At 40.4% G+C, this 10,266-nt stretch overlaps 1 non-coding gene and 1 gene segment (V, D, J or C); both read right to left on the reverse strand.

Annotated features, from left to right (window-relative positions):
- Positions 1–1,422: 1,422 nt before the first annotated feature.
- Positions 1,423–3,516, reverse strand: LOC107983475 (T cell receptor alpha variable 4-like). The segment is given in 2 exon segments: positions 1,423–1,890; positions 3,285–3,516. Coding segments are annotated over 2 exon segments (423 nt in total).
- A 1,756-nt stretch (positions 3,517–5,272) lies between these two features.
- Positions 5,273–9,867, reverse strand: LOC103280669 (uncharacterized). The gene is made up of 3 exons (XR_009999612.1): positions 9,634–9,867; positions 8,250–8,594; positions 5,273–5,698 (listed from the first exon to the last, which is right to left on the reverse strand). It is a non-coding gene; the product is annotated as an uncharacterized LOC103280669 (transcript).
- Between the last annotated feature and the right edge of the window lie 399 nt (positions 9,868–10,266).

Consider the following 10,266-nt stretch of genomic DNA (forward strand, 5'->3'; position numbering starts at 1 on the left):
GGTCTGGCCCTGGGGACTTGAATTCGTTTAGAGTGGCCAGGTGTTCCTGGACAACTTGTTTCCCTATTTGGGGTTGGATTTCCCCCAATCCTTCGTCCATTCCATGTTGCTGAGGTTGAAGATGGCTTTCTTTTTGTGAGAAGACCGAGGCAAAGAAGGCATTAAGTAGTTCTGCCTTTTCCCTGTCCCCTGTCGCCATCACCCCATCTTCTCCTTGCAATGGCCCTATCGCCTCCTTTTTCTTCCTTTTTCTACCAACGTAAGCAAAAAAGCCTTTTTTGTTGTTTTTTATGTCCCTGGCAAGCCTGAGCTCATTTTGCGCTTTAGCCTTGCGACCCTTTTCCCTACAGGTGTTGGCTATACGTTTGAATTCTTCTTTGGTGATTTCTCCCCTTTCCCACTTCTTCTTCAAATCCAGGGAGCGGAGTGAGCACCCGCTGTTAGCCCCAGCTCCTGCCAACCTAGCAGTTCGAAAACATGCAAATGTGAGTAGATCAATAGGTACCACTCTGGCGGGAAGGTAACGGTGTTCCATGCAGTCATGCCAGCCACATGACCTTGGAGGGGTCTACGGACAACGCTGGCTCTTCAGCTTAGAAATGGAGATGAGCACCAAACCTCAGAGTCGGACACGACTGGACTTAACGTCAGGGGAAACCTTTAACTTTACTAATATGATATCTTAAAATATTTGTCTACTGTGCTAAAAAAATGGGCTTTAGGTACATAATACTTCACTAATTGTCCTTGCAAAGGAAGCAATGAATAATTCCAGCAACCTTTGTTCCACTGCAAGAAGGTGTTTTGCAAAGTGTGCAGTTTTGTAGTTTAGGATTTTTTCTGTGCAAAATTCACACTTGTTGCTTTTGTACGTAAAACATCACTGGAGATTGGTTTCACACATTATTTACCTTGTTCATTTACCTAGGCTCATGTTTATGTCAATCTTATATGTAATTCAAGAGCAGATTTGGGGGCCAGATTATGATATGATCCGTGGATAAATGGAGGGTCATTCCATGGAGAGGGAAAACAGCATGTGCATGCTGGCTGGGGGGTTCTGGAAGTTTATTTATGTATTTGATATGCATTTGTATAATTCAAGGGCAGTTTTGGGGGTCAATATTATAGATGCCTCTGATTGCTATTTCCCCACCAAGGCTTTCAAATAGGCCAGAAGCGGTGCCATGCAAAGAGAGAGTAGAAGTACTAGTGCTTCCTTTAGGTTCTACTGAGATGAGCTGAGTTAGGTATGGCCAAAGTTGGGTCCTCCAAGTGTTTTGGACTTCAACTCCCACCATTCCTAACAGCCTCAGGCCCCTTCCTTTTCCCCCTCAGCCGCTTAAGCGGCTGAGGGGGAAAAGGAAAGGGCCTGAGGCTGTTAGGAATGGTGGGAGTTGAAGTCCAAAACACTTGGAGGACCCAAGTTTGTGATGTGGACCTTATGTCCTAAATGTCCATCAAGTCAAGTGAAGAACCTCTCCTTCAACTACAGATGTTTTTAAAGGCCTGATCTTCCCTGCATCAAATGCAGCACCTTCGTTCATGGTTCCTGCACAGCAAAGACACCAGGATGTCTCACTGTGTCACTCAGAGCACAGTAGTACATCGCAGTGTCCTCCAAGGTCGCTCTGGAAAAGGACAAATTGCTGGATTTTCGATCTCCAGAGATCAACAATAAGACATCCTTTAGGTTGCTACTCCTTGCTTCTCCACGGTATCCTGACACAACAAACTCAGGACCCTGGTTAGGAAATTGCCGGTACCAAAAGATGCTATCCGTGGATGATTCAGCCGAGGGGTGAATGCAAGACAGATTCACCTCTTTTCCATCTGATCCAACCATGAAGGGTTCTTGGGTGATCTTCTCAGCACTGCACAGAAGGATCCCTGGAAAACCAAAAGGAACTGCGGAATCAGCTAGGCTTATGAATCATAGAATTGGAAGAGACCATGTCGGCTATCCAGTCCAACCCCCTGCCAAGAAGCAGGAAAATTGCATTCAAAGCACTCCTGACAGATGGTCATCCAGTCTCTGCTTAAAAGTCTCCAAAAAAAGGAGACTCCACCACACTCCGGGGCAGAGAGTTCCACTGCTTAAGAGCTCTCACAGTTAGGAAGTTCTTATGTTATGAGAAATAACAGATACAGTAGAGTCTCATTTATCCAAGCTAAACGGGCCAGCAGAAGCTTGGATAAGCGAATATCTTGGATAATAAGGAGGAATTAAGGAAAAGCCTATTAAACATCAAATTAGGTTATGATTTTACAAATTAAGCACCAAAACATCATGTTATACAACAAATTTGACAGAAAAAGTAGTTCAATACGCAGTAATGTTATGTTGTAATTACTGTATTTATGAATTTAGCACCAAAATATCACGATATATTGAAAACATTGACTACAAAAATGGCTTGGATAATCCAGAAGCTTGGATAAGTGAGGCTTGGATAAGTGAGACTCTACTGTACTCATAGATAACAAGAAGACTCATTTACAATGCCATGTACTTAAAATGAAAGACAGCCCTATCCCAAATACCCACCAACACATTTAGTATTTATATATATATGCCAACCTAGCAGTTCGAAAACATGCCAATGTGAGTAGATCAATAGGTACTGCTCTGACAGGAAGGTAACGGCGATCCATGCAGTCATGCTGGCCACATGACCTTGGAGGTGTCTACGCACAACGCCGGCTCTTCAGCTTAGAAATGGAGATGAGCACCAACCCCCAGAGTCAGACATTACTGAACTTAACGTCAGGGGAAACCTTTACCTTTACCTATAGCTTATTTATATCTCAGCTACCTTCTTAGATTACTTCCCTTTAGTATCAAATATGCCAAACATGTTAGGATACCAATGAAAGATGTTAGTTACATAGATTGACTTATCTTATGTGTAATGGGTACCATGACCATTAAAGAGACACATAAATAGTTTCAAGAACCAATCAAGCCTAGAAACTAAAACTACTAAACTGTGATTCCTATAATTTGGACATATTGTGATAAAACATGATTCACTGAGAAAAGTTTTTTTAAAAAAGGATGTGGGTGAAATATCAGGAGACAATACTTCTGGAACATGGCCATATAGCCCGAAAGACTTACAGCAACCCCAAAAAAGGAAAGGTTGAAGAAAACTGGAGAGAGAGAAAAGACCCGAGGAGGATTCTTCTTAATAAGAGTATTTTTCATTCTTAAGTTTGTCACAAGTCAAAGTTTAGTCAACAACATATTATGACATCAACAAAAACAGCCACAAATCAATTACCGGATTTCAGGAGCAGAAAGAGAATTTCCGTAAAAACCAAACAACGCCTTGCTTTTGAATGCATGTTTCCCGTCATCCAAAATCTGATGTCAAATCTCCCCGAGCTTCTTTTGGCACACTTTCAAATGCATCTTTCTTAGCCCGCCTTCCCTGCTTTCTGGCGCATCACACAGCTCACTTAACAAAGCCTATGTATAATTTTAGCAAGTGGAAGGCATAGAGAAAGTTTAGGGTTAGGTTTCCCTCTAGTGGTTAAGAATATGAAAAACTAGAAGCACTTTAAAAAGCCTTGAAAAGGGTTTGGGGAAATCAGCAAGAATCTTCCACAAATGGTCCCAAAGGCAACTAGGAATGAGACGACTTCAAATCATTCCAAATAGAAGTTGTGGAGACATTGCATCTTGTCAGGAGCCTTTCCTTAGGCCCCGCCATGCTTTTTATGTCCTTCCATGTATCTTTGCTATGAGCACAGATGACTATTGTGTATATATCCACCATGCCTTCTGTATTACACTGGACTACAGTATGTATCAACCCTCCAATTATATGCTTATAATGCATTATATTGTGGTCATATATTAGATATTACATGCTTTAGTGCTCATACATGTAATAGAGATGATGGGTAATGTTTGCAACTACTTAGTTGCAAGTTGGTATAGCCAAAATGTTATTAGGAATGGGGTTTTTTAGGCTGAGTTATGGATCTTGATATGAGAACAAAATCACTCAAGGTTTGTTTCTCGTGTGAAAGCCAAAAAGAGTGGGAACAAGAAGATTCTTTGATTACCTGGCTAATGAAGGAAAAGACTGTAAAAAGCATAACATATGCTGCATTTTGACTAATGGGGGAATAGCACACAAAATATTTGAGTTGTACCACCTATAAATATATGATGCTTGTGATGCATGCCAGTTCTGGCAACAGGATATAGTCTAAGTCAGTGGTTCTCAACCTGTGGGTCCCTACGGTAAATGTTTTGGCCTTCAACTCTCAGAAATCCTAACAGCTGATAAACTGGCTGGGATTTCTGGGAGTTGTAGGCGAAAACACATGGGTACCCACAGGTTGAGAACCATTGCTCTAAGTGAACTTATTTTCCAAAACAAAGAAAGCCTATGTCTAACACAGTTCTCTAGAGATCTAGGTGAGCCAAAAATGGAGTGATGTGACCTGAGAACCTTCTTTCAATATTTCAGGGGTGTTGTATAGAAGATGGAATGAGTTTGTTTTCTGCTTCACCAGAGATCAGAACACAAAACAATGGAATCAAGTTGCAAGAAAAGAAGTTCCACCTTAGGAAGAACTTATCTACTAAGGGCCGGGCTGTGGCACAGGCTGGTGAGCAGCCAGCTGCCAGCTGCAACAAATCACTCTGACCAAGAGGTCATGAGTTCGAGGCCAGCTTGGAGCCTGCGTTTGTCTCTGTCTCTATGTTAAGAATGTTTGTCTTATATGTGTAATGTGATCCGCCCTGAGTCTCCTTCGGGGTGAGAAGGGCGGAATATAAATACTGTAAATAAATAAATAAATAAATAATACTATAAGAACTTTTCAAAAGTAGAACTAGACTGGTTCAGAGGGTAGTAACTCTTCAGAAGTCTTTAAATAGGAGTTCTGTATTGGTGAAGCTGTCAAGATGAGGTAGATGGTCCATGTTACTTCTTCCAACCATAATGTCCTATGATTTTATGATTCCAAACCATAGAGCATGCTCATTGCACACCCCTAGTATGAAAGAGGAAGAAAAGCGACACCTTCTCCTTCATTTGCCATGTGAGACTGAGATAGATAACTTTTTTTCTGTGTTTGTTGTTTCTTCTACAAAGCTGCTTCAGACTAGATTAGAAATGGAAAAAAATCAAAGAGAAAGGCTCTTTGGTCCATTTTTACAATTTTGGCAACTATTACATAGAAAAAGAGCAAAAATTCTAGACGTTTTGAATTATTCTCGAATTATAGTTTCTTTTCCTATCCTAAACTTCCATCAAGAAAAGTGAAGAACCCTTTTTTTGGTATGTGAAGACTGATGTTTGCCCATCAAATGCACCACTTCAGTCAGCATCAGACGGAAAGAGTTTTTGCATTGCAAAGACACCAGAGCGTAGCACTGTGTCACTCACTGCACAGTAATACGATGCAGAGTCCTCCAAGGTAACTCCGGTGAAGGACAAAATGCTGGATTGTTGGTCTTTTTGGATAAATAGGAAGACTCCCTCTACTTGATCACTTTTCACTTTTCCATTGTATCCAGACACTATGAAGTGAGGAACCTGGCTTGGAAACTGCCGGTACCAATGAATTGCATCTCCTTTAGAAGCAGAGGGAAGTTTGCAGGAGAGATTCAGTTCTTTTCCATCAGATCCTTCCACAAGGAGGTCTTGGGAGATCTCGGAATTACTCAGAAGAATCCCTGGGAAGTGAACAGGAAGATAAGATGGAATTGCGACCTAAAACTGATACACTTTCATGCATTGACATGGAGCTCATTTACACTACAATTATAATGCTATCATTTCACTGTAACTGCCATTGCTCCATTCTGTAGAGTCCTGGGATTTGTAGCTTAGTGACAAAAGAGAAACCCTGGTTCGGGGTTCAAAATGCCCTTCCCCATAATGCAAATCCCAGAATTGCATGAGACGTTGACGTAGAATTAAAAGGGAAACCCAGGACCACCCAGTTCAACCCCATTCTGCCATGCAAGAAAGTTCAATCAAAAGCAATTACCCTTCCCTGTCTGCATGTATGGATTCTTCCTTGCCTTCATTCCTATGCATGTGTATGAACACACGTATATGAACACTCGCAATACCCCTTGCTCTTCCGGCCATTGCAGCTCCAATATGGACTAGTCCAGTGGTTCTCAACCTGGGGTCCCTAGATGTTTTTAGCCTACAACTCCCAGAAATCCCACCCAGTTTACCAACTGTTAGGATTTCTGGGAGTTGAAGGCCAAAAACATCTGGAGACCCCAGGTTGAGAACCACTGGACTAGAAGCTCCCTTTGATTGCTCACTGAAACACTTTGACAGGATTTGGGAATCATTCCCCAATGGAAAGGTGAACAGCAAGTATAAAACACAATTACCATATCCCAGGAGCAGAAAGCATGTTTGCAGGGAGCGTGCTTCAGAATGGAAATGCATCCTTGAAATCGTTGAAGGTCTGGAGTGACCTGAAGTTCTCCTTTAGTTCTTGAACGTGAAATGATTGCAGGACGGGCAGCTTCTCTTTGTGACTTGATGGTAAACTCTGGAACCCTCATTGAACAGTGTCTTCAAATGAAGTGTGGGGCATCACAAGGGGGAGGGGAGGAGAAAGACAGGAAGATTCTGAGTGCCATCTAGTGAACAAAAACAGAAAGCTGAGTATAGTCAGCTCTTCTCATTTGCTGGAGTTAGGGGCACAGAACCCCACATGAAAGTAAATAAAAGAAATTGCTATTTTTTTTTTCCTGAGAGGACACCTCTCTAGGGATTTCTAAATCTTCCAGCATAACTCTATGATTGACTTTCACTGGAAGCTGGGCATAGAATTTCACTGGAGGACTTAGCGATACCTAGAGGGATGTTCTCTAGAAATCTCTAGATATTCCAGAGTGACCTGGAAAAGTCAACCATAAAGTCACCCTGGAGGACCTAGACTAGCGATTCCTAAAATGAAATCTGTGAATAATCAAATCTTCAAATGTCAAAACTGCAAATGTGAAGGAATGATTGTAAAACAGAGGTAGGCAAAGGGATTAGTGTCATTCTTCGGCATCCTCTGTAGGTCACACGGACCACCAAAAATATTAGGATAAAAAACACAGAGAGATGGGAAATAGCTAGAAGGGATTTGTTTTTTAAAAAATGTTAAACTATGTCACCTATTTGAAGTCTGAACTGATGGTGCTCCAAGCTAGAATAGTGCTGTCAGATTTTTAAAAAACTAGACATAACTTATGCAAACATTGTGTAGACAAGGGAATGAGAACAGGGGTTTATAATAATAATATTAGAATAAATATTTATTTATATGCTGCTTTGTTCCTGCACCAAAGTGGCTTCCAACATGTTAAAATACAATACAAAATCAACAACATCAAAAGTACAAATATAAAACATTATAAACAATCAAAAAACATAAATAAGCATTTAAAACAATATTTCTTTTAACTCATAGAATCAAAAAATTGGGAAAGCCCCAATAGATCATTGATTCAACTGATGTCAAAAATCACCTGTGGTTCTTTTGCACTAAACCCAACAAAAATACAACCAAAGTTGTAATCCAACTCTCTTTTATTTCTCTCTACACAGAAGAAATATACTAGAGAATCTTTTCAAAAGCTCACACACAAAATCAGCATGACAACAGCTATATATACCTTTTCTTATAAAATCAATAGAACAGCCATTGCTACTTGTATCTGCAATCACATTATAGCACTTTTAAAAGCTCATACATTTTTGCCCAGCTGTATTTGAGTTAATAATCCATAATAATCAGGCAGGATCGATTACTATACTACAATATCTATCCTGTGATTTTTGGTGTGATTTTTGGAATTAAAATGAGCTATATTGGTGAAATTTGGCTTCCTTATTGGGTGCACGGTGATTATTTGTTTCTCCATTCTTATCTCCTGCCTTGTACGGACTCGGGACCCCTGGTATCTGTTTATACCTTCCCTTAATTGTAAAAGGAGACACAACCCAGAACAAGAACCATCCAATTGTCCTACTAGAGGAAAATAGTTCCAGGTCGTCACTATAGTCTTTCAAAAAGACACCTTATTTCTTTCTTATGCAATCCATGGTTTCTCTAATCAATCCATTGCCAATTTTCTAGAGAAAACCCTCCTCTGAAGATCTTAATCATGGGCAGGCGCATAGAGGAAGATGCAGCCTTTCAAATAATCTGACAGCTGTGTTTTGTTTTGGATGACCCTCCCCATCAGGTGCCCTATTTTCATGTAAGAGAGAGTTTTTGCACAGCAAAGGCACCAGGTTGCAGCACTGTGTCGCCCAGAGCACAATAGTACACAGCAGAGTCCTCCAACGTAGCTCTTTTGAAGGAAAGAATACTTGACTTTCGATCTTCGGAGACCACCAAAGTGACTTCCTCTAGTATATTACTCTTCTCTTCTTTATTGTAGGCAGATACAATGTACCGAAGCCCTTGGTTGGGGAACTGTTGATACCAGAAGATTGTTTCAGCTGCTGATGCCGATGGGTGGCTGCAAGAAAGTTCCAGCCCTGTTCCTTCCAATGCATCCATCAGAGGCACTTGGGTGATCTTCTCAGCTTTGTACAAAAGTATCTCTGGAAAGCCAAAGAAGAATGGAGTGGGAAATCAGTTTTTTCGTTTTTGAACACTCACAGTTTAAAACTCAAGACCATCCCCTTCCAAACATCACATCTCTTCTCCTTTCCAACATTTCAATATATGATATGGCAACAGGCAGCAGGATACTGGGAAGTTATTGGTGGCCCTTATTTCTGGAGAAATAACTGGTGGTCCAAAACCAAAAGGGATAGGAATTTTCCATTTCAATGCTGGGCTCAGATTTAGCTTCTACTTGGAGGAGACTACTTGAAAGCAATGGGACAATAAAGTCCTGTTGATGTTCTTCCCTAAGTAGAACTAAATCTGGAATCAGCCCACAGTATTTAAAGGCAGGATCTGAGAATCCACTTGAGCTGTTGATTTTTTAAGTCATTGCATAGCAACTTTTGGAACTGATTCTTTTTTAAGCATATATGTGCAGGTCATAAGAAGACTTGGTAAGACAATCATACTTGATAAAGTAGAAGGCAGTTGGAAATAGAAAGGCTACATTCAGGTGGATAGAGTCAATCAAGGGAGCCAAGATCTTTGTAAAGCTACTGGGAAGAACTTACCTTGGAGGTTCTTTCATTCATAGGCCAACTATACATTGAAATCAATGTGGTGGCCATTATCAAGAACCACCTAGATGAGATTTCCAGCCAATGATAGAATGGGTGCTTAAGAAATCTTAGAGAGTTGGACAGGACCACTTTATCCATGTAGTCCAACAGTATTTCATGGAACAATCTTTGAAGAAATATAGAATGTTAAGCTAAGACTAGGAAAAGACTCAAAGGGACAATAAGAAATACAACTGCAATGGCAAGTGAGCAAATACCTAAGCAAATGCAGAAATTGGTTATTCAAGGGCTAAGGGAGCCAAGGCTAAAGGGTTACAGGGCCATCAGCAATCCAGGTTCTTGGGATATATGATCTTGGATCTGTTTCCTGAGCCTGACCCAGAATTGTAAGGACAAAGCAGGGAGAGGGAGAGAAGCAATAAATAATAAACAAACAGTACGTCATACTCACTAGAAGTTAAAACTAATAATAGAAATGCTGACACGAAGATCATGGTGAAGAATCTGTATATCTATGTCCAAATGAAACAAAGATAGGCAGGATTATTAAAAAGATACTTGACTGGAGCGATAGTTTTTTCTCCCCTGTTGGCTGCTCACAAAATACTGCTGTCGTTCTACAGAGTAATTGGTTCCGCCTTTTGACTTTGATTTTTACATCTGTGGTTTTTTTTTTTTTCATCTATCTTGGTAGTAAAATGACATCAAAAGAATCTGCTTGCAATATTTTGTGGGTTGGTAGGAGGAGCGAAACCACTGTAGAGTGGCCCATATAAATTGTCCAATATTCTCTCCAGATAAATATAGGGAGGAGGAGGAGAAGGAGGGGGATTATTTTTATTTTGCATAAGTCTGTACTGAGTGTAGACTCCTATCTTTAGGAAGTAATGGATAACATAAGATGTACATTGGCTACTGATGCAGATGGTCAATTGCAACACAGGTCTTCCAGAATTGAATGAGATCTTGGGTTATCTTTTTTTCCTTTTATAAGTGATTTGTGTCTATAAACTTTCTCCTATATTGTTCTTTATAGTGTGGACTGTGGACTGTTAATTTGAATACTTGATTATTACAGTGGTTT

Source organism: Anolis carolinensis, chromosome 6 (genome assembly GCF_035594765.1).
Source record: "Anolis carolinensis isolate JA03-04 chromosome 6, rAnoCar3.1.pri, whole genome shotgun sequence".
NCBI lineage: Eukaryota > Metazoa > Chordata > Lepidosauria > Squamata > Dactyloidae > Anolis > Anolis carolinensis.